Genomic DNA, 24343 nt, shown 5'->3' with positions numbered 1-24343 from the left:
GTATCTGATACATGTATTACCATATTGCCATAAGGAACTGCTATTATGTTAGACACCAACTGATTTCGTGATAGTGTTGGATTTCTCTCACATATGCTTATGTTTTTGTACAGATGATCCTTTAGGAACATCTGTTAGTTTTGTGGTGGTATCTGCTGTTTCCTTTCAAAATTTGACCTTTTTGGCATTTAGTAACTGTGGCTGCTATGGAACTGTGTTTTACTAGGATCCTTTTCTAAAATGATTCCTGTGTCCTAGACACTAACTGTCAATGTTTTGAGTTAATAGTGTTTCACCATTTTCTGATGTACTACAGAGTTAAGTGCAACTCTGAAGTTGTTAAATTAACCGTTTAAAATACCATTTAAGGGTAACTTTTTTTTTAACTGCTGACTTGAAATAGGTGAGTAGAACATTCTCCTGCCAACTGTTTAGTGGTTTCAAAAATATTTGTGTTTGCAGACTAAGGGGGTGGATGGTATTTTTCAAACTATTTCACTAGGGTTTTGTAACTCTTATCTTGCCATTTAGGAACCCTTCCCCCATTAGTTGAAGGGCAGGTAACCCTTTGAACAGTGAAACCAAGTGTTACAAAAAAAAATTGAAATTTTAGGCCTGGATTTTTGTGTGAGCCTTGATATCTGGTAACCTACCTCTAGGGGATTTGATGAAAGACAATTCTATTTACTTTTAAGATCTGGTGTGACTTCCTCCTTCCCCGACTTCTTACTTAGTTGTTGCTGTAGGAATATATTAGATCACTGACAAAAAATTGTTTAAAAACTTGGTTTAACTCTATTCTCTAATCCAGCGTGTGGCTATTTCTTTCCTGTGTGTTGCAAGTTTAAGCAAATGGTTGGTTCATTAACAGAATTCAGTGCTGAACTCTGAATTTCCTGGCTTTTGCCTATTTAAGCACTGTCAGATGGTGGGTAGTTAGATGCTTTTCAGTACAGAATAGGTGCTGTAGTTGTCGGCTTATTTGAACTGTGACAATATATCTCTTCTGTCAGTCCATACACTCAAGTGAATATAGGAAAGTATGCTTTGTGAGGCTCCGAAAATGCAAAGCAACAGATGTTATGTACTGCACCATTATATGTATCCTGGAAACAGATCTTTACACAGTGCAGACAGTCTTGGAAAAACAAAATTTGACATATGAATGATCAAGTTAAGGGCAACAGCAATAAATACTTATGACTAAATATAATGCTGTTTTGCAGGTACTGTTCTGAGTTTGAGTAATTAAATGCTCACTGTTATATTACCTCTTCCCATTTGACAGAAGTTTAAAAATGATCGTGTATTTATATTTTTCTGTGTTGTTTTAGTACAGTGGAGCAGAAACAGAATAGGTATTCTCACTTTAACATTGTACGAAAATGGCTTTGGGAAAAAAAAGCCTATGTAATTCTAACAAGTGAAAATTTTTATAAATAAATGACTAATAGTGAATAGAAAAAAATTCAAGATAACTTGCTGGCTTTCCATATGAAAAATAGCACATCTTTGTCTGCCTGATCTGTTGACTGTTCTGAAGATGATTCAAAATGAGGTTGCTCCTGTCCAACTCCTCTCCCTGCTATACTGTTTGTTGCATGGCCTTTTGGAGACTTGTCAAACAGCTCTGTCAAGAAAGGTACTGAAAGATTTCACACTTGGATGGTTTTGGGTTTCCCAAAGGCTGCTCTGTCACATCTACATAATTTAACTTAGAGTGAGGTGATTAGCTGGGATCAAAATTATCGTAGTGCCAGTGAATAATACACTAACAGTTAGGTGGCTGTAGATGGTGGTAACTCACATCAACGTCAAACTTTGAACAGGTTTGTGGTTTCATTCAGTAAATTCTGCAGTTGACACATTCCAGGATAAACTTAAGTGTATTGTTATTTTACCATGTTTGGGAGAAGATAGATGTATATACGTGTCTATTTTTAACTTTCTATTATTTTATTAAAGGAAAAAGAATGCTTCTGAGTATTTCATGTGAAGTGTAATATTTGTTGGTCACTTGACTGTAATATACTCACTGAACAAGGCTAGTAGTAGAGTTGGTTTGGAAAACAATGCTTAGCAGAAAAAAAGAGTACCTGATAAATGGTTGTTTCTTTTTTTAACTATAGTACAAACAAAAATTAAATAAGAAAGCTTTTTTTACTTTGCACTTACATTTTTTGAGGAGTTAATTATTTAAAATATGATGGAAAAAAACAGGTGGTGTTTTTGAAATGTTGTCCCTAGGTCTCACTTGTTTTATGGAAATCATTTGGGGAAGGTACACACAAATTCAGTACTGAACTTACAATGTTATTTTATGTATATGTATGTTTGCCTTGCTAGTGAAAAAAAACCAGTATCTGCTTTGAGCAAGTTTAACAGTTTAGCAATATTAGTTTTATGCAGGAGCAGAGTAATAAAATAAGGTTACAGTAGAAAGAAAACTGTTCTTCAGTATGTTTCTCTTTGTTTTATGTATCTAGTGTTTGGGTTTTTTTTGTCTAATTCATGGAGTGAAGGCTGCCTGAAGAGTTCACAGGGCCTTTGGTGTATTAACAATGTGGTCTGGAAGGAGTAAGGAAGAGAAAAAAATGGCATTGAATAAACATAGTAAAGTGGAAATGCCAGATTTGTTTGGGGACTGTTAAAATAGGAGTGGAAAATCATTTTTAATTTGTCAGTTCTGTCCTACAGCACAACTTCAGAGACATATGTTAGTTTTACAGATTTGACTAGGCAATGGGACAGTCAGTCAAAGAATTGGAATAATTAAGCATAGTATTGATCTCTTTTTTGAATGCCATCAGCTTGGAATAGAGATCAGGAGCTGTAGCTTTACCATTCCTAATGTGTATGATCATAGGTTTATCATGTGGAAAATGTCATCTGTCACTGAAATAGTTGTTAGGACTATTATGTTAAGGATAATTAGAAAATAAATAGAGACTAAAACAGATGTTTTTATGCTCTATAAACCAGCAGTTATTTAACCACATCTTGAATACTCTGCAATTCTGCTGTTCTCAGTAACGTGGGACTGGAGAAGGTTCAGGGGGTGACAATGATTAAAGGTACCAAATGGCTCCTGGCTGAGAGTGACGGACTAGGCTGGCACTTTTTAGTCTAAAAGGAAGGTGGTTGAGATGGGGCCTGGACAAAGTAGATGGCTTTCTATTTACCAAAATAAGAAATATGGTGTATTTAATAGAACCAGACTCAAACCAAAATGATGGGTAAGAGAACTGCAAAACTTACTGTCAAAGGATATTGTTAATGCTAGAAGATTTTGTGGGTTCAGCTGGAGACAGAAGGCCTTATTTGAGTGCTGTCAAATTTGTAGAAACCACAGTTAGTTCAGGGTTTCCCGAATGAAAACAGGTGGGGAATGGAAAAGTACTAGTGGAAAACAGAATAAATGCTTCCTTTATTTCTTCTCTTCTCTTAGCATCTGCTTATGGCTATGGTTTGATATAAGATACTGGGACAGATGGACGTTTGCCCTGTCCTGGTTTTGCTGGTCTTACATACCAGAAACCGGTTAAATTATATTTAAATGATGTTTTGAGTAAAAATACACACATCACCAGTCTGTAATTCCACCTGTGTTTGCAATACTAAATGAGATTTCTTCATAGAATTTGAACTTCATTTTGCCTAGCCTACCATTTGCAAGGTATTTATTTTTGTTGGTGGAATAATACAGTTTAAGGAAAATGTATGTCCTTTGCCTCACAAAATGTCAAGAGATTAATTTTATTAAATGTTGTTAAGAATTGCAATACAGTAGCAGACTGTACAGAACCCCCAAATTTCTTAGCCATAATTTTCTTGAAAATATTATTCATATGAATGTTTATAATTACTGTAGTCTTGGGTTGCTTTTTTTATTTTTGTTGTGGAGAAGGGAAGTTAAATTCTAAAGACGTAGTTAAACTTATACAGGATAAGAGTCTGAAAACATTGCAAACCATTTAGTTTGATCAACCTCAAAATGAGGGAAAAATGCAGCTTCAATATGCTTAGCTGGTATTTTTCCATAAATAACTTTGAGAGGATTTCTGATGTTCACAGAAGATAACGCTCAGTGTAAAACATCCATTTCCATTTGTTATGTCAACAGCTTAAAGATGTGTGCCAAGGTATCGATACTAATTATATCTTGAACACAAGTGGTGATAATTCTCTTGCCCTGATTCACTTAAGGCTAAGTCAAAGGTTATTGCGTGATTTGTAATGTGCAGCTGAATATGCGTAGAAACTAATATTTGTTAAATTTACTTTTAAATGAGCAAAGTAGGTTTAATATTGTGATAGACAAAAATTTACGTAGAATAGTAACAATAACACACATACTGTGCAAATGCATATTGGAGAGTTTAAGATACATCTCTCTTCATTGCTGTATGAGTGCTTTGAATATGAATTGCTCTCTGAACCTGCAACGATATGCAGGATCTCTATGCTGTGAGTAAAATTCTTAGGGTCTGCAGGTAAGATAATTACTTCAACCTCACAGTGGTTGCCCCTGTGTATATGTGTCCATTTGATGTAAATGCTAGTATTTAAAAGTTTGGGGGAGTAAAAACTTATATGTATTATGGGAGATTTGAAGTGCATCTTTGTCATCTGACATGTGTTTATCCAACAGTGAATTTCATCAGGAACTGGTTGGTTGGGGTTTTTTTGTTTGTTTGTGTGGGTTTGGTGTTTTGTTTTTTGTTTGTTTGTTTTTTGTGTAATATATGTTTATCAGTCTTTCTGTTTGATTTGAGTACTAGGATTAGGAATAGATATGTAAATGTGGTGTGTAGGTGCAGTTGCCATACTGGAGTTGAGAGAAGTTGACGGGGGATGTCAAAGAACTTGCTTAAAATAGGTAGGAAACTGCTTGTTTGAAATTACTGGTGCATGCCAGGATGCAAAACACAAGTTGTGGAACATTTTTTTGGGGGGGGGGGTTTGTTGGCGTTTTTTTTTAAAAAGTGGCTCTGTTTTAAAGATGTTGATATGCCTGTCAGAAAATAAGTAGGTTTCTGAATATAACTTAGTATACTAATGTAGTTTGATGTAAAAGTGAAAACTATTTCTATGCTGATGGTTAATTATAAATTTCATGGTTCTTAATGTTGACATTTTATTCATAAAGCATTTTATGAATTCTGCATGTTCTCTAAAATGCATTAACTTATTCTACTTTATGCACTGGTTATTTCACAAATCAAAATGGAGCTCTCAATTTTTGAGAATCTCATGAAAATTTCAAATGTTTTAAATGACTCATTACCAATTATTCATATAATTTCTGTACAGTATAACAACATAAAATATTTTAAAAGCTCAAATTAATGGCTTCACCTGGTAATTTTGAGTGTATTTTGATTTTCAAAAGGGCATTATATATAATTTTCTTATAGACTAATCAGTTATTCTCTAGGATTTTTTTTTCTGCAAAACATTCTGTAGACCTGTTGATACAGTTTATCAGTGTCTGATGTACATGGATTGAAATTTAAATTAGCTCGAAGGTATTTATTACTTACAGTTTTAGGTTGACGTAAGTGCGTTGCAGTGTGTATTTAACAGTTCTGCTGCTAAATGAAGTAAGTGTATCCTTAGCTTGCTGCACAGATACATGGGCACAGGTGGACATCTTGGTAGTGTGCACCATGCAGTGAAACACATGGCACTACACAACATGGGGCAAAGAGCACGCAGTTTGAATTAGAAATCATTTTATGGATACCTTGTAAATTTGTGCTTGTTCATATAGGGGTTGTAATTTCTAAAAAGGGTGCGCATGTTTTATATTGAACATTTGTGATACAGACAGCACTCTAATGTAGTTGTCTGTACTTTGTGGAAAGAGGCAGTATTGTATGAGCTTGTTTATGTCAATATTTTAATAATTTATCTTTATAACTGCTTTTGTCTATATTTATAGTAACATTGGCACCCTGTGTACAGAAGATACAATCAGTGCTGAAAGGAAACTTGCATCCATCTGGAAGCAATAAACTTTTCTAAAAGACTGCACAGTGTTACTTAATCCTGTGATTTCTTACTGTGAGTGAAATTAAGGTTTGGTTCAATTGTGTCACATCATATTGGTATCAAATCTTTTGTGAAAGGTTTGTCATTGTGTTAAGCTGCAAACAAAATTTTAAAATTGATGAAAGTCTGAGAATGTAATTTCCTCAGTCACGGGTTTATGCATCACTGCAAATGGAGTCAATTCTATATAATAAAAATAATTGTAATACCAGAAAGCTTCTGGAGTGTTGTATTTTATAAGCTTCCTCTTTATATGAAAGGCTAATTTGTATACTGCACAATTGACTGAGAGCACCTTGAATTTGTGTTCTAAGTAATTGGCATTGTGTTCTAAGTAATTTTTGGGTTGTCCATATATTGTGTAATATAAATTATAATTTTAATATGACAAAATATTTTACAAAGTTAGAGAAATAAAACATTCTCCCTAAGAAGGGCAAAAATATATTATAAAGACAATCTAACAAAATTTTGGGATTTTTTTTGTTGCTTTTCCTTTATTTGTTACAGTTGCGGGGTACACAAACAAAATAGTATTCATTCATCCCCGCAGGCAAAGTGGTGTAGCCTACATTCCTCCTGTTCCTATGTGGCAACTGAGCCAAAGAGTGTTGGGGTGAGGAAAGGGTTTTATGCTTGTCAGAGGATTCTGGTGGTGCTATTGCCATCTCTTGCCCTTGGGCTAGTGTAGAAGGTGCAGATATAAACATACAAAAGATTCCCGAGTTTTCTTAATAAAACTGAAAAAAAAATAGATCAAAGATCAACGAGGATAAAGACAAACATACAGAAGTTCATGGGTGAGCTTATCTAGCAACTGACAGCTATGCTTCAATACCTAAAAACATGACTTGCCAGTATACATGAATTACCAATATGTCATGGAAGGAAATTTTCCTCTGTTTAGGATGGGCTATTTGTTCTTTTTTTTTTGTGAAGAAAATGTTTCTTGAAAATCTTTTCCAGAAAAGACCAAAATTCAGATATTTGAGGCATGTTGAGTTCCCTGAAAGTGAGACACTGATATTTAGCAGTGTGGGTGGTTTGTAAATCTGTATTTGAGGCTGAAGCAGAAGTACAAGTCCAAGTAAAAGTAATTATTAACTTGTATTTATTCAAACTCAGTGATGTCTTGTGGCCATAAGAGGTTATTTGTTTCTCCACTTCTTCTTACTTTCCAAAATGACAGAAGTAATTGCCATGATTATGCCATAAATGAGTAGGTACAAAAGTGTGTGTATGTGTGAGAAGTTTCCGAGGGAATGCAGAATTAAGCTCATGTTTCCTCTTTGTGGTTTCTTTAGTATCTCTCAGCTCTGCTAGCCCACGTATTAAATCATGTAAGCCATTAGATCCCTGTCTTCTGTTTATTTCAAATATATCTCTCTGTAAATGAATTCTGTTTTATGATGGTTGTGTGGCTGGTCTCTGTAAGATGAGTCATTTAATCTGATGCTTATGTTTGTAGAGGTTTTACAAAATGATGAAAATCAGCGATGCTTTTCACCCCATTGTTACTCCAAAGTTTCTTACATAACTTCTTTCACTTCTTAAATGAAAAGCCGTGAAGTTTCAGGCACTAAATAAAAGGTTTGCTACTACTTTTCAAACTATATTGTGAAATTAAGCAGTATGTGGGCCGTATTCTTAACATAAAATGTAGAGCTTTCTATAAAAAAATTATTTTCAGTGACCCCTTTGTTGCTGTGGTGTTAATGAGAAAAGATAACTATTAAAAAGCAAAGTCTTTGCTTCATGAATCATCTTGAATGCTTCAGATTCGAAATCTCTTGCTGTCTGTCCTACTTCCTTTCAGCTAACCGTGTTGTTCTAGCATTATTGCCAGTAGATCTTCTTGTTAAGGGGCTTATTTTTAAATTCATCATTTTGCTCCAACAAAAACAACCTTTGAACTGTACTAAACTCTACCCTTTCATATCAGATTAATGTGTCTGTTCCCATGTTTGCTCTGCCAGTAGCCAATGTCATCTTTCGTTTTGGTTCAGCCAGAACAAGGCACTTTGGTGGTGGTCGTTCTTTTTCAGAGGTTTGCCTATTGCCATTTTTTAAGATTTGATTAAGCTTCACTACAGCTTTAAGTCACTGAGTATGGTCGAACTCAAGACTTCAAGGACTATGCTAATTGTTGCCTAATGCTGATCTTGCTGCAGTTGCTATGGTATGATGCTGGCACAGGGCATGTATCTGCAACGGCCCACCTGGTTTGATGAGGATGTTCAGAAGTGTGAGGATTAGTTTTTAAAAGATATGGTGGAGAACAGGGATTGGAATCAGCTGGTCAAGGGGTGTTGGGGTGATAGAACCATTTGAAAAGTGGGGAGAGACAAGAGGGGAAGATGAAAGGTAGGAGGTTGAAGTTTTAGATGGGTTTACCCATGCTGTGAATATAGTAAAATTGTCAAGAAATACCCCGAGCAAGAATGAAAAAACTTTTCACTTTTTATAGAATGTAATGAAACTCACACAGCACCACGAAAGCCAGTTTTATATTGTTGTATTTACCACATTGCGTCTTTTTAAAAATTATTTGAAAGAATTACTAAACAGAGAAATAAAATAATTTCTGTTATGTAATGTAAGATTTTATCTCAGGATTGAGATTTGAATTGGAAAATTGCTAGGTTTATTGGGTTTCTTTTGGCTAGTATGGTGTTGAAAAATTGAAACCTGAAGTACAAATCTGTTGAAGAATTTTATTTTTTTTTGATGGTAATTCTTCTTCATCATAATACTATTTTTAGAGCTATCTACCTACGATAGTATTTTCAAATAAGATGAGTTCTTGTTGGTTTATATGATCTGTGAGGAGTTAACCGTTGGAAGTGAAAATGCACAGCAGATTGGCTCAAACCATGTTGACTTGAAATGATGAAAGGAGATGGTCCCAGTCCTTCCTTTTTCCCTGCTGTGAATTTTCTTATCACTTTGTAGCATCTCCAGTTTTGTAGGACTTGTGATTATACTAAACAACTTGTCGGAAGACTAAGCCAGGAGAAAAAGAAAAGTGAATGATCTATGTTACTTTAGGGAGTTGATTTGACTCAGCTTGGTTGTGCCCAGTGTTAGACATAAGGAAAAGGGCTGGATTGCACAGTTATGGCAGGTGAGTTGAGGGTAGGTGTCTGTATTGCGAAAGGGATTAGCAGCAAAGTATTGCATTGACTTGGCAAAATACATCACTTCACCCTCAGATTCTCCAGAGAAGGAGAATGAAAATTGGTTGTATTCCTGTCAGATGTTTTTAAGCTCAGTTTTCTGCCCTGAAGCAATACAGCTGTTGCTGCAAGTGAATAGCTGCCATTAAAAGATGAAGTTAGTAGTTACACCCTGCTTTTACTCTCCAGCTCTGGAGAAGCTGAGATGTATCTCTTCAGTCCTTTGCAGTACTTTCTGAACTCCTTCCTGTTCCAAAGGAGGTCATTACACACAGTCCGAGAAATGTGTTTTTAGGCCATGTGTTTTTGTGTTATGTTTCTCTTACAACACCATTTAAAAGGACTAAAGTAATGTAATGGTAATCTTCAAATAAAAAACAACCCGTCCCCAACCTGGCCCCTGCGGTACCACCTCAGCATACTGTTTGATACTTTTGGCAAGCAGAAATTGAAATTTTGCTTTCTTTGCTTCAAAAGAGAGTAAGAAGCATAACATCAATTTTTGTCAGAGGTGTTGCATGACCTGTCTTTTTGAAATAAAATAAAACCACCTTGAAAATTGAGGTGTTTTGAAAATAGCTCTTCTGTCTCATATTTAGAGTGTTGAATAGCCTGACAAGCTTTACAGTGATTCTTCACTCTTCTGGCAAGAATGATCATACCTGCTTCTTTATATTTCTCATTGCCAGCCCTTCTTAATTAATCAGAAGCGAAAACTGTGGAGGTTTATGAATCAGTTGCGTACTGCTTACTGTGCTTTGCTAATTTACAGTAAGGGAAAACCAAGCTTAATTATTGATGGGTTAATAGTTGCTGGTTTATATGCATTGGACATTATCATATTAATTTTAAATATTCCTAAACCTAAATTTATAGATGTATTTTCAAAACTAATTTAATTTTTGATTATATTTATTTTATTTTTGGGTTTATATTAATACAGTTGTATTTTATTGTATGTCCCGAGTGGTTATTTTGAAGTGTTCACACAGGGTAGGATGGTCTGTAATCAATTCTGTAATAATACACTTCTCTAATAAGTACTGATCACTGTGTTTTCTTGGGTATAGTCTTAATGATTTTCTAAAATCTCTCATTATTTCTGTTATGTTACACTGTGCTCAGCTAGAGCAATCAACTGTCACAGAAATAAACTTTGAGAGTGTAATGGAACAGGGAACCTAAACTGTGTAAAAGGTTTATCTATCAAATGTAGTTAAAGGGGGCTGGGTGTCTTGCCAAAGGTCATGGGAAGCATTTGTGACCAAGGGAGTATAACCCATTTTGCTACTTGTCCAGTTCTTCTGCTTAACTTATACGGTCCCATTTCATGTGTATTTTCTGCAATTTTCCGTGTATTCCAGATATTTGTTATGGAAATAAAGTCCTTAAGTACCACTTCTAGATGTTGGGACTCTGTGGGAGAAAAACAGCCCAAAAAGTGTTTTGTTATAGAAGTCTTGGTGTTTATATTTTAATAACACATAGTCTTTAAAACTGTTTAATTTTTCAGTAGTATTCCTGTAAACATGAGGTAATCTATTTGTTTAATGTCTAGTTTAACACTGTATTAACTAATTAAAATTTGGCTCACTATTTACAATTAAACTATATTTGAATGTATTAGTTCCTCATCTTTTGATTTAGCTTGGTAGACATAATTTTTTATTTAATAAGAGGTTGGACTACCATAATTAGGAAAAATGTGAGATAGTTTCATTGCTTGAAATTAGTGAGAGGATAAATAGGGGCATAAAACTTCCTATAAATTCATATATTCAGGCTTTTCTTTTTTTTTTATGCTGTATTTGGAAAAAAAAAGTGGACATGTGCAGAAACTGTGAGTACAATTAGCGTCAAGCAGATAAATCCACCTCTAATCCTGTTTACGCTCTACATCAGACAGATGTGCAGAGATTGATTTAGACAAGCCCTTGGCTTATAGTAATTTTTTTTTTAAGTGCTGTATATTCTGGTTTTGTTAGATCTTTTAAATGTTAAGTGCTGTTAGTTTTTCTCTTTCCTAACGCCTGTAACCTACTTTATACAGGTTCCCTCTCTGCTTTCATGATGACAGGGCAGCCTGGTAGAAGAGATTATCTTTATTCCCTGTAATTAAATTGACTTTTTTTAGAAGATACAACAATGGGAAGTGGGTACTGAATTAAATAAATAGCATGATATCTAATAGATGTATACTTAAATCTCTTGCAAGAACAGATGGTACCCAATATCTTTCTAAGTAATGTGAGAGGACAGTTAATGTCCTGAAACTGCTAGCAATAACCAACATCATGCTAACAAACCAAAAGGGTTTTCAAAGTTTAAAAAAAGTATGTAATCCAGTACGCACTTTATTCTGAAAGTTGTTATCACACAGTAGAAGTACTTTATCAATATAGCTCTATAAGGTATAAATTCTTTATCTGAATTTTTAAATAAAATTTTACTGTATTTGCAATGATCTTATTTTCAGTAAGCATAGAATATGAAAATTTTAGAATATGCCTGGGATTTTATGCAGATTTCTTAGCAACTTTAATAACAATTGGCTGTCCTGATCCTACTAGCTAGTTCAACATTTCCTCTACAGATTAAAACCTAAGGGTGATGGTTTTTATGATTCAGTATTCCTACAGTTAATATGTTACTCTGAGCTGCATCTGGAAATGTATTCCAGGAAAACAACCAGAGTCAGATGCTGGTTTTGTAAGTGTAGTGTTGCCTAGTAAGAATGGGTTATTTTAAATTTCAAAAGGTTTAACCTGCATGTGAGCAACACAAAAATTTGATAAATACACAGTAAGAGGAAGATGTAAAAACAAGTAAGTAACTGGCTGAAATAGTGTCATGAAAAGAAAAGACAAGGCAGACCTTATCCTAGCTTATGACTAAATATCATTTTATGAAAGCTAGTATATATATGAATAAAAAGTATTTTAACAGGCGTTCGATTTATTTGACTTGTGCAGGACAAATAGGCTAATGTTTGTAATTTATCTGTGATGCCCATCCATAACATTGGCATACTAGAATTTGTGATATTCTCTGCAAAACTAATAGTTTAATCCAAAATATTATTTTTTTAAAAATATTATTTATTTCATAGAATCAACCGGGTTGGAAAGGACCTCTGAGATCATCAAGTCCAACCCTTGATCTGCTACTGCTGTGGTTACTAGACCATGGCACTAAGTGCCACAATATTTGAAAGTATTTAACAAGTAAAGTACTTTAGAATATTTGTATTGGTCTGGGGAAATAAATGCTGCAGCTCAGTTACTGCTGCAGAATGGTTGTGGTTGTATTTCATGTGTCTTTGTTTACTCATTTTCCTAAAACATTGAGTTTGTATGCTAGAATTTTCAGTATACTGTATGTCTGACAGTGAGACTTTCTAGAAAAAAAAATAAGCAGACCCCTCAAAAATGCTGCTTTAAAAATTAAAACAAGTGTTTAATAAAGATAATAAACTATGCAGTCCCAGGTAAGTGATTTGGGGTATCACCAGTCAATCTTTCCTTTAAGACCTACCAAGACTGTTTACCCCTAAATGTTTTAGAAGAGCAATACAAAGTTTGAAAAAAGTGAAGATCTTGGGTTTGGTAACATTAGTACCAAATTTACTTGTGCAATATCTACTTTGAGACTATGGAAAATCATAATTCAAATGGAATCACACAATATTCCCCCACTCAGTTCCTTGATTCCATTCAATGTATCCTATAGAAAATACTTCTACAGCAATCATTACAATACTTTAAGATATCTGTTGGGTTTTTTTCTATTTTTTTAATTGTTAGGTGTTTCCTCCTGTTTATTTGCTGTGTACTTCTGAAAATTTGCACTACAATTTCCTGTGTATTATCTCAGTGCACACGTACATTTACTTGTCACAGTATTCCTGCTAAGAATGAAATTATTTCAGTGCAATTTTATACCTTAGAGGCTGATTTATGGAGAAATTATGATGTTAAAATATAACAAGGTGGGAAAAATACGTGGGAAGTATAATAAGGGGATGGTTCCATTTGTAGCAGGTTATTTGGTATGGAACAGGAAAAAATGATTTGGTTGAGAATTGTGAGGAGAGGTAATACTGATTTGAGCTTTATCTGTGTTAGCATGGCTGAGGTGCAGTCCTCCAGGATTTCTGGATAGAAGGATAATCACTGCATAGTCTCGTTCAAGAAATGATGTTGAGAAATGCCAGCATAAAACTGTTATGAGAATTGACACAGTCTTCTTTTTTCCTGCCCAGAAGACCTATGATTGCTGAAACCCTCAGCTTCATATGGTGTAATGAAGTAGGTGGTGCTGTCTATCTTTCCCAGGATGTGGTTAAAAACACTTTTCGTGGCACTTCAGTACAGCATGTAGCAACTGTGCATCAAACAGAATCTGTTATGGCGTTTGCTGTTGAGAAACCAGTTGACAGAGCTGTTGCTAGATTTGGGAAAGGTTTCTGGTTTCTAGCATTTCTTGCCTTGGGCTGCAAAGGGACCTTTGTTGGATAGTGTATGAGATCTGCTGTTATTACAAAGAAAGTGAGGAAACTTTTCTTTCTGTGTCCAGAGTACCTGGCACCTACAGGAGCAGCGACATTTTTCCTTCAGTTTGTGTATTTGACTTTGTTTTTTTGAGGAATCAGGTGTTTTGCAGCGCAAGAGAGCAGAAAAAGGAGAAACCTGTACCATAGTGGTTCAGTTGATACCTCTCCAAAAGGCATTTGGAAGTGAAGTGATAGTGTCTGCAGCCATAGTGTCCATGTATGTAACAGCCCTAAAACAATAAAACCTTCACTTAGCCTAACACAAATCTCCCCTAGGGGTGAGGATCTTGAACTGTCACAAGAACTTTTTTGAAACTGTTTTTCTTGTCTTCTAAGGTAAATTCATAACTCAAAAATGAAATTCTGGTTTATTTCTCTATTTTTGCTTAACTATTTTCTGATACATTTCTAGTGTAAACCCCAAATGCAATGGTTGCTTCAAATGAAATAATACAGTGAGCGTATAGTCAGCTTGAATCATAGCACAATTTCTGATCTATGATTGAGAAGTATACAACATCCATGATTGCTATGATTTAGGAGAATACAATAAAGATTTTGCTTCTTGAATGCAAATACAAAAAAAGTCATTTGCTGTTCTTAGAGTGTGCAATGTTATTAATTTTTTTGAATATCAGAAAACTGATTAAATAATCTCTTTGATATTGTGTTATTTGTATAGCTGGATACATAACAGAAAGCTGGTAAAATATAAGACCTGTGACTGAGACAAATGCTGTGCAACAAGTTTCAGTACAAGCACGAACAGATGCAACAAATGAAGCTAGAGATGAAGCCATAACAATATCTTTTTTATATGTGTACTCCTAATCATATTGCTAATGCTTTTCTTTTTTCCCCCTTACAGATGATTCCAGTATGATTTTACAGGCTCAAGAGGAGATTATTGAAATGAAAGATGTATTTTCGGTAAAACTGAAACGACGTCGTTTTGCAGGCCAGACAAAAGGTGGCACTTTGTTGGGTATCACAGTTTTTAAATGCTTGAATAAAGAGGAGAATAAACTAACAGACTGTGCTATCCATTTAAATAACTTAAGTGAAGATCATTGTCAGTCATGGTTTAGACATCTGAAGGAAATTTTGAATGGTAAGCATTTGAGTGGGGTTGATGTTATTTCTATTGGCAATACATGTGGCTGAGTGAAGCTTAGAAACATTTTGCCTGTGGAAATTAAGACATGCAGATATGAATGCTATTTCTGGCAAATGTTTAGTACTGAAATTTTGCATGGTGAAGTGTGAAATTTAGGGAAGTGACAATAGTTGACTATCTGTAAAAATGAAACAAATAGATGCTATTTTTTGGAAGTGTTTTAAAAGATACTGTAAATAAGTAGTTTATTCTGACTGAAGAGTCTTTTGGAAAATCTGTTTCTGAAAGAAATAAAATATTTTGTTGATATTTTCACTTGAAATTGCATCACTACTACAGTAGTTGCAGTTCTGAGAACTCTTCAGGAATGTTTTGGTGACTGTTTAGGACCTCCCACTTGAGACCTGCAGATTCTTTAAGAGACTAATGGGAGAGACTTTCCTCATCTCCATAAATTCACAGGTGGCAGTGCTCTTAAGGTTCTGTAGGACTTCTGTATAATTTGATATAAAGTGTCAATAAATTTGTATTGACACTAATGATGAGAGGCAATTCTTTACTTTAAAAATATCTTTCTGTGTTTGCCTAGGCTAGTGCCCATTTCAGGATGCTTTGTTTTACCCATTATAGTTTTATTTTTCTATGGAAGTGGTATCCAATTTAAGAAAAACTATTCACTGTTTAGGGAAAAGAGCCCCACAAGAAATACAAGCCTTTTACTCTAGTTTATATTGGAAAAACACATAATATAGCACACTTTTGATTTAAAAACCCAAAACAACACTTCCGTCACCACACCAAACTCTGATTTAACTCCAAAACATGCCTCTGTTTACAGATTATAGCAAATGAGTTTGTTTAGAACAGAAATAAAACAGTCCATCTTGTAATAGACTATTAAAAATCCAGGTGAATTCTTAAGACTGAGGCAGATTACAGAATTCAAATCTTGTACATCTGTAGTGTTTGTAACAACACTTTCAATAACAATTTATAGTGTACTTCTAGTAAAATGACTTTAAAGTGTCAAAGCAGATATTAGAGATACAACATGAGTTATTAACAGCGCATTCTTACACTGTTTGTCTACAGTATACTTTGGATTTTTCAAATGAAGATGTTATTAAAAAGTCTTCCTTTTTGAAAGACTTTATCGTGAAATATCTAAATCTGCAGAAGTGCCAAGATTCCTGCAGATCTCCAGCTACCCATAAAGGCAAGGACATTTGCATAAGGAGCAAATGTCTGTTTTGTTCCCAGATTACCCTCCATCTATCAGGAGCAGTGATACCATATGTTCACAGAAAAAAAACCTGCAGTATCTCTGCTCAGGTTGCCTTGACCTCAAGGTGAAGTCTCTGTTTTATAGCTTTGTAATTGGAAGCCACGTGAACCTGAAAAAAGTATTCTGTGTAATGCTGTTTCAAGTTCTTCCTTCAGCTTGTCTTTCTCCAGAAGCTCAAACCTTGTGCTGATTTTTTTTGATGTCTGATCAGTATATTTTTTTTCTACTTGCCTTCTACCTCAGGAATAATGAAACTCGGAGGGGAAAAAATAATCAGACAACCATACCCCCAAATATCATTGACTAATGTGTATATTATTCTAAGTTCTATAATTACAATAAAAGTAATTTTCATACTGTTATGTTCTGGCTAGATAGTCAGACTGCCTTCCTATTAGTAAAATCACCAAAAAAAAATCAATATTTATGCACTCAGTGTGCCAGAGGCCCATTATCAGTAATTCAAACAGTGATGGTATAATTATGGTATAATTCAGAAAAAAAGTCTTCTGAATTAAAATGTACCAAACATTGGTATGAAGTTCTCAGTAGGATTTAGGTTTGGACTAAAAGTATACAATGAAGTTGAGTTCTGTTGATTTCACAGTAATTGAAATCTCAAAAGGCACTTTGATATCTCTGTGTGAAACAGTGATGAATTTTCATAGTTTTTGCTGCAGCTTTTTTTTTTCCTTTCGTAATAGTGTTGGAGACATCTTTGTTAATGAACTCAAAGTGTCTCCTTTTGGTTTTATCCTTCTAAAATAGTTAAAATTTCAGTGTACTGCCCTGCCTCCTTCCCCCAATCTATCTGATCCCAAAGTAATTTTTCATTAACTGCTGCATTATCTACTTGGAGGGGTTTTTTTTATTGTTTCTGGGCTGTAGCAAATGAAAAGGAGGTGATTTAACAAAGTAGAACATATATATATTTGGGTATGTCTGTCAACAATACTTAGACGTTCTGAAAAATGACTGTACATGTGACTGACAGGTGTGTTTCCTCTGAAGATAAATGCAATTTCTATTTGTTTACCTTTGGCAAGTTTTTTTTATATTTTTATGCATATACATTAATTAAGGAACAACAATAGAAAGTTTATCAGTGATGATGTGAGCTAGAGTTTATCTGGAGGTTTCTGATCTTCCAATGAAGATTTCATTTTTTTCTGAAATTTCATGTGCACAATTTCTCTTTTACTGTGTGATTTGTCTGGCATGAATGTTTCATACATGTATTTTTCTCTGTTCTTTCCTACTCTCTTCATAGCGAGTGTCCTCTGATTTGACTTTGTGTTCAGAGTACTTCAATTTAAAGTTTGACTAGGCTATAATTTTTTATGAAGCCTGTCATCATAGAAGTAAGCACACAAAGACATATAGTTGTTTAGAATTTAGTTACAGTGACTCCTATTATGGGTTTTTTGTGTGTGTGTGACAGGGTAACAAAATATATGTACCACCATCTTCCCACTTTTAAAATAAATTTTATTTTCTACCTAATGTTGCCGCTGTTCAAATGCATGCCAGCTGGATATGAAGGGCCTGCTCAGTGATATGGTGGTCCTGAAAACTGGTCTTCTGTACACCATGTGTTTGTTAAACTGATGTAAGGTAACCATCTTAATATGTAAGGTGCCATCTTAATGCACCTGTGGAACATTGGTTCTGGACTGGCTCCTGGAAGACCCCAAAGAGCAGCCTAGAAAGATTGTAATGTGCTGTTGCTCTCCTGTCAGTCCATCTGACTCTCAGTGATTTCCATTTATATGTCACATCTTTTTGTACAGGACTTACGGGCAGGTACAGTGGGGACATACTGTGTCAGTAGAGTTCACTGTTTAATCTAAAATCCTGAGTGCATGCAAACGCGCAGTATTTTTTAAAGGGTTAAGGCAGGCTCAGAAATGAGGGAAAATGCTCAATTGTCAATGCTTATCCATTTTTTGGGATTTTTTTAAACAAAATAACACTTATTTTCGTTAACAGTTTTTTTGAAAATGTTGTACTTAAAAATCTGTAAACTAACAGAAGACAGTAAATGTGGTTAAGAATAAATGATAAAGCAGCAAAGAAAGCATGAAGTGCTTTTTTTATCTACTATTCTGTAGTATCATACTGGGATTTGATATGAATGCCTGAAACTTCATGCATGAAGTTTTAATTAAACCATTAATGTTAAACATTAACTTTGGTTAGTTAATATTAACAGTGGTATCTCCATAGTTACATTAACAAATTCATCTCATGTTATTAGTTTTTCTCATGTATAAAATTCTTAATGTTGTATAAAGTGTTTATAAATGTAGGCAGTAATGACATGATTCCAGGCTCTTAACTTTTGTAACATAAACCCATTTTCATAAAGCTAAGGACTGAAAGCAGCACAGATGTATGTCTGAGCACAGCGTCTCTGCTGCCCTATGAGCCTTTGTTTTCAGAACACCCTGATTGACCCACCACCCTTCATGGTTCACTGATTCACTTGATAGATCAAGTTTAAACTAGTGCATATTAGCACATTTGTTAGTACTAGAGGAACAGTTGGCCTTCCTGCTTTAGGCTGCTGGTTCATTTCAAACGGAGCAGCCACAGAAAACAATAACAGAATACCAGTTAGGAGAACACCAAAAGGCTGGCAGACTGGATTCAGTTGCACGCTGTAGTCAATGACATTGATTCATTCACAGAGATGTTGTTTAAAGACAATTAAAAGATTATTATTTAAAAATACTTTTAAAGAAGTTTCACAGTAATATTGCCTGAAAGTTTAATCTTTGACTGATACTGGATATTTTTCATAGAACTCGGTTGTTTGGTGTGTTATAACCTGTTCAATGCATGCTGGGAATGATAAAGTAATTATTTTTGTCACGATCATCCTTTCATGTCAGTTGGCAATTATTTGGCACAAACAAAACCACATCAGTAGTGTACCAGCTCTGCTCAAAAGCCTTATTTATGATACCTGTGTCTGCAAATGAAATATTTTACCTCTCCAAAAAAGTAAATTGATTTTCAAGTAGTCATAAAGAGAATATTCTAATACTTTTACCTTGTGAATTCATTTGGTTCTTAAAAATCTCACTAGGATTTTTGTGTCAACTCTGATCTACTTTTCAGCAATAGCCTAATATACATCATCGTAAATGCAGTTTCTGATTTAGAATAATTTAATAAACCAATTTTTGTTTTAAAAAATGAAGTTCAACTGTTTCCTTAAAAACATAGAATTTTTTTTCACCAGTTGAAAAACCTGTATTCTTTTCCATACTTAGGATTTCTTTTAAACCTGTGTATTGCTACCCAGGGCTTAAATTTATACACCTGAAACTCAAAAACATGGAAGTGAGATAGTGATGTTTGCTTTTTTCCCTTCAGTTTTCTCCTAATGACTGTTCAACAGTGTTGCTACTTGCACTGTCTGGGTGACAATTTATGACACTTCATCACCTTTCTCTAATTCTATAAACTACACTTTCCTATTCCCTCTGCTTTGTGTCTTATATTACAACAAAGTTTTTGGTGTTTTTTTTTTTAAGTTTAAAGGTATACTTAGAAATCAATGACTCTGAAGCCAGTTTTTAGAGTTTTGTGGCTCTGGGTTTGGTGGGAGTTGAGCATTTAGGACCAGCTGTCCCAGGTAGGAGTTCCTGTAAAGAAGATGAAAAGCATGACAGCACATTTATGAATGTGGCTAAATCTTTACTCTTTTAAATCAGGAGTCCTTATTATTGTAGTTTTCAATTTAATTTCTACTGATGCTTTAGGCAAATTATCAAATCACAGAAATTATTTTTTGGTCTTAATATTTTTATAGCTTCTAAAAGACTGAAATAATACCAGATAGCGTATTTCAATTAAGACATTATTATAATATCTTTATGATGATGATTTATATGTATTAATAGTCCTTGGAAACTTTTCTGTAGTCTTCCTTGTTTGTGTTGTAATTCCTGTGATTAGAAATTGCACTGAAGTACATAGCTGCAGTGCTTGTTTCTGTTTCTGGAGAATCAGGAATAATTTAAATTGGAATGGACCTCTGGAGATAATCCATTCTAGCTTCCTGCTCAGGGCAGGTGAGCTTGTAAAAGAGATCAGGTTGCTAAGAGCCATGTCCAGGTAATTTTTAAAAATCTCTAAGGATGGACAGTGTCATCCATGGCGTAACTGCCCTCATTGTGAAGAGTGTTGTTCTTTTTTTCACATTGGAATATTCCTTGTGCAACTCGTGTCCATTGCCTTTTTGTCCTTGCACCTACAAGGGGTCTGGCTTGGTGCTCTTTGTACTCCTGCAGTAGATACTTAAGGCAAGCATTTAGGTAGTTTCTGCTCTTAAGGCTGTACAAGTCAGCTACCACCGACTCTTGTCTGTGGCCTGTTCCCTTGTTGTAGTCACAATTCTCTGTTGGACCTTCTCCGCTTCATCAGTCTTGTGCTGGGGGCCCTGAAAGTGAATGCAGTTTTTGAACTTCAGGCTCAAAAGATGTCAAAAACAAGGGCATAGTGATATCCTTTGGACTGCTGGTTGTCCTCTTTTTACTGCAACCCAGTAAGCGCTTCAACTTCACTGCATCAAGGCCACGCTTCTTACTCATGCTCAGCTCCTTGTCCACCAGGAGCTGCCGATTCTCTCTGAAGAGGTGCTGAGTGGTCAGTCTGTCCCCAGTCTCACCAACTCATAGGGTTTTGCCAGGCCAGGTGCTGATCTGTGTGTTTGTCTTTACTGAACATCTTCAGGCTTTGTCAGACCTTTCTTGTAGTTAATCAAGGTCCTGGTGAACAGCTACCCTGCCCTCCAACACATCTGCAGTCCTCACCAAGTTACTTTTCTTTCCATTTTCTTTTTTCTCCTTTTTGAAGGAGATACTTTTTAAGGTTTGTGCTAAAGATGTGCAGGATTCCTCAGGCATTAAGGATTCCTCAGGATTAGTTTGCTGTGCAATGACTTGAGACTGTGTATAACATTTTGACATAAATATAGTTATAAAATTTTTTTGAGTATGCATTTGGGTTTATAGCAGCAAATTGATCCAGTAATTTCTTTCAGTATCTTTAAGAAATCATCTAAATTTACGAACACAAAGTAGATAAAGTACTAGTTTTCATTTCCAGATTATTTGATGTGTTTAAATAAATAAAAAAATAATCTATGGGACTTTTTATAGTTGTTATATTTTGGTCTTAAGGAAAATATTTCCTCTTTACTGATGAAATAGTATTTAGCTATAATTTTTTGAGGAATTGTTCCTGTTCAATTGTTGAGGGAAAGTAAGTGGAATGAGCTTCAGAAAGTCCCAGCTGATACTCTGAAGGTACACATGGCTGTAAAAATTTAAGTAATACTCTTCATGGGCCAGGAAAATGTGCTTTCACACTTGGCTCCTTTTGGAGTTGTGGCCTACTACTAGTTTTGTTCTTGAATGTTGAAAGCTGTACACTTGCCAGATATTCTAGCTTTTATTTGGCTAAGAAAGTGATAGTCTCACCTGATACTAAAATAAGAACTAGAATTGTTTAAATCATATATTTTAAATAATTAACAAAACAACAGCAGTATTGCATGCTACTGCTTGCTTTTTGTAGCAAAGCAGCCTCACTGAACCATGGCAATTTTAGGAATTCTAGAGAAGAGAACTTGAAAAGTAATGTTATTTGTTTAGTATGAGTTATTTATTATTCAACAAAATGCTGTATTTCAAAGAATAAAATTACTTCATGGGATCAATGTGCAAGACAAGGTACAGCTTCTATAGCATTATTTCTCAGTGTTGTTTCCTTGGAGTTCATTACTTCGAAGATCGAAATGTTTAAAAAATAAAATGAACAATAATTCTCAGATTTCTGAATGATATTGCCAAGTTTTATATTTTATTTCTATTTCTTTGGACCTCCTTCTAGGTGAGGGAATTTTGTTTGCACTGTTTGATTTGCACTTTCAGAAAACAAAAGTATTGTGTTGTAGTATCAGTTTTACTGGGTGTTTTTTTTCATGTGCCTGCCAGGAGGGTGTCATATTATATTCCAACAAGGATATGTTTTGGTGTTTGTGTTTATTTTCTTTTTTGTTGCTCAAGCTTAGAACTTCTTCACATTCCTTCTATTCCTGTATCAGGATTTAGCTAGGTTATGACATAGACTTTTTTTTCTGGTTCCTACAACTGTTTATTAGCTGTACACACAAAAGTAATCAGTACTGTAATTTAGAGATAAATAATGCATATCCAAGAAGTAATTGAAACATTTTTTAGACTATAATTTACTTATCCTGTTGAAGTATTTTAATGATTCTAATATCAGAAATTCGTTTAAGCTGTAAAAATAGTTGGACTGTATGTAATCTTAAATATTTTGTGTTTTTCTTTTAAGGCTTTCAAAACAGACCAAAATCCTTAAAAGTGTTTGTTAATCCAAGCAGCCACAAAAAAGAAGCCACTCATGTTTATTATGAACAAGTTGCACCTCTTTTTAAGCTTGCTGACATAAAAACTGATGTCACTGGTAAGTTGCTTCAAAAGCATAATTAATCCTTTGTGAAACTAGTACTTAAGCATACAAGACAATTTAAATTTACTGCTAATGCTTATTGGCTTTGCCTGCAAGTAATGCATTCAGAACTCCAGTCAAAAATGTTTTTGTAGTTCTGTTATTAATTGAATATTTTTCACCTGTAGGAATCAATACTAAGTAATACATAATTGGTATTTTTTAAAGTAAGCATTCTATATAAACAAACAAGCATTTAATGTCTGACAGTCTTATATATGCTTGCTTAGAGTTGTTCCTGGATTCTGATAAACTCATGACCTTACCTATTCTCTTCAGAGAACGTCTATTGGCCTGACATATAAGAGGGGCTAATCTGAAGGACACAGTATTTCTGGGTTCTGACTCAGTTTCAGGGAAGCCTAAGTGATTAAGTTCTGTGATGACAAGGGCAGTTCTCACGAGGCACATGGGCGTGACTTGCTGTCTGGGTAATGAAAAGGTACAACTGTAACGTTGTAGTGATGCTGCCTTCTGCTCAACAATGGGTTCCTGATAGCAGGTGTGGATTTAAGGCCCGAATTTGTGCCAGAGTTCTGTTTTATGTCCTGAAATTGCCCTTTGACTGTTTCGTTTGATTGACTTTTTTATAAGAAACCGAATAGGGAAATAAGGAGTTTTCTTAAGCCAGTAAAATGTTAGTGATCTGATCATTACTTTTGCTCCCTTCTGTGAACAGACCAAAACTTATGCGGCATCAAATTTCATCCCTCAAACAACCTAAATTTACAGAGAATTTCCCATTCACAATTTTTAATCCATAGTATTACATTTACCTTTAATGCACTGCTATTTTTTGATTATGCACTTCATATTCATGTGAAATATAAATTCTGGTGCAAGACATTTTAACACCAAAAAGTTTTTTTCCTATGTTTGTTGTAATTGACTTGAAAAAAGGAATTAGTTCCAGCTTAAATTAATTATAAGACAGAGGGCTTATTCTGAAGTTGTTACTTAAACTTCTTTTGAAATGATGGCTAGTTCTGGTTGCAGGCCAGAAATTATTCTGAGAAAATCTAGTTTAGGTATGAGGATATAATAATACAATAAATGTTTTTACGTGGGATTTATCTTGGTAATTTTATTACCTATATCTTTGTATTTTTTAATTATTTAACCCACGATTTAAAGTCACTTGAAGATTAAAGGTACATTAAAATAAATGTGAAAAAGATTGTCTGTATTAGAATTCTGTAGGGATAATTTCTTAACATCCCTTAATTGAGAAGGGAATGCCAGCAGCTTTATATAAGTTTTGATTCTCACAGGCATATTTTTCACCTGCAAGACGTGGATGATAATGTGAACAGATTAATAATAATGATGTTGTCTTAGAAATTGAATTTACCCTTGTTTAGTCACAATACTTTAAAAAAGTTTTAATGTAAGCTATGAATATAATTTGTAGCAGGTTTAAAAACATTTTTCCTAATTGAAGAGAAACAGTTTAAAGTTTATTTTTTTAATTATTTCTATTTTAAAATTTGAAAGGAAACTTCTGGGTTTAGCTAGAAAAATGCTTTATAGCTTATCCTTTAAATAAGGTTTTTTTGGCAATGATGAAATAAAACTGTGCTTATTAGCTGCCTAACACTCCTCCTACAGGC

General features: G+C 34.5%; 1 protein-coding gene across 1 annotated transcript in view; it reads left to right on the top strand.

Moving 5' to 3' along the window:
• Nucleotides 1-24343, top strand: part of CERKL (ceramide kinase like) — a 52586-nt gene that overhangs the window by 7276 nt on the left and 20967 nt on the right. The window contains exons 2-3 of the mRNA XM_051787963.1: nt 14651-14893; nt 22557-22688. Of these exons, the coding sequence (XP_051643923.1) occupies nt 14651-14893; nt 22557-22688 (375 nt within the window). The remainder of the gene's footprint in view (nt 1-14650; nt 14894-22556; nt 22689-24343) is intronic.

The sequence above is a fragment of the Manacus candei genome, unplaced genomic scaffold (genome assembly GCF_025592945.1).
Source record: "Manacus candei isolate 608988 ecotype Guabito, Panama unplaced genomic scaffold, ASM2559294v1 h1tg000023l, whole genome shotgun sequence".
NCBI classification, from domain to species: Eukaryota; Metazoa; Chordata; class Aves; order Passeriformes; family Pipridae; genus Manacus; species Manacus candei.
The sequence above is the reverse complement of the archived record's forward strand: the minus strand, read 5'-3'. Positions and strand labels throughout refer to the sequence as shown.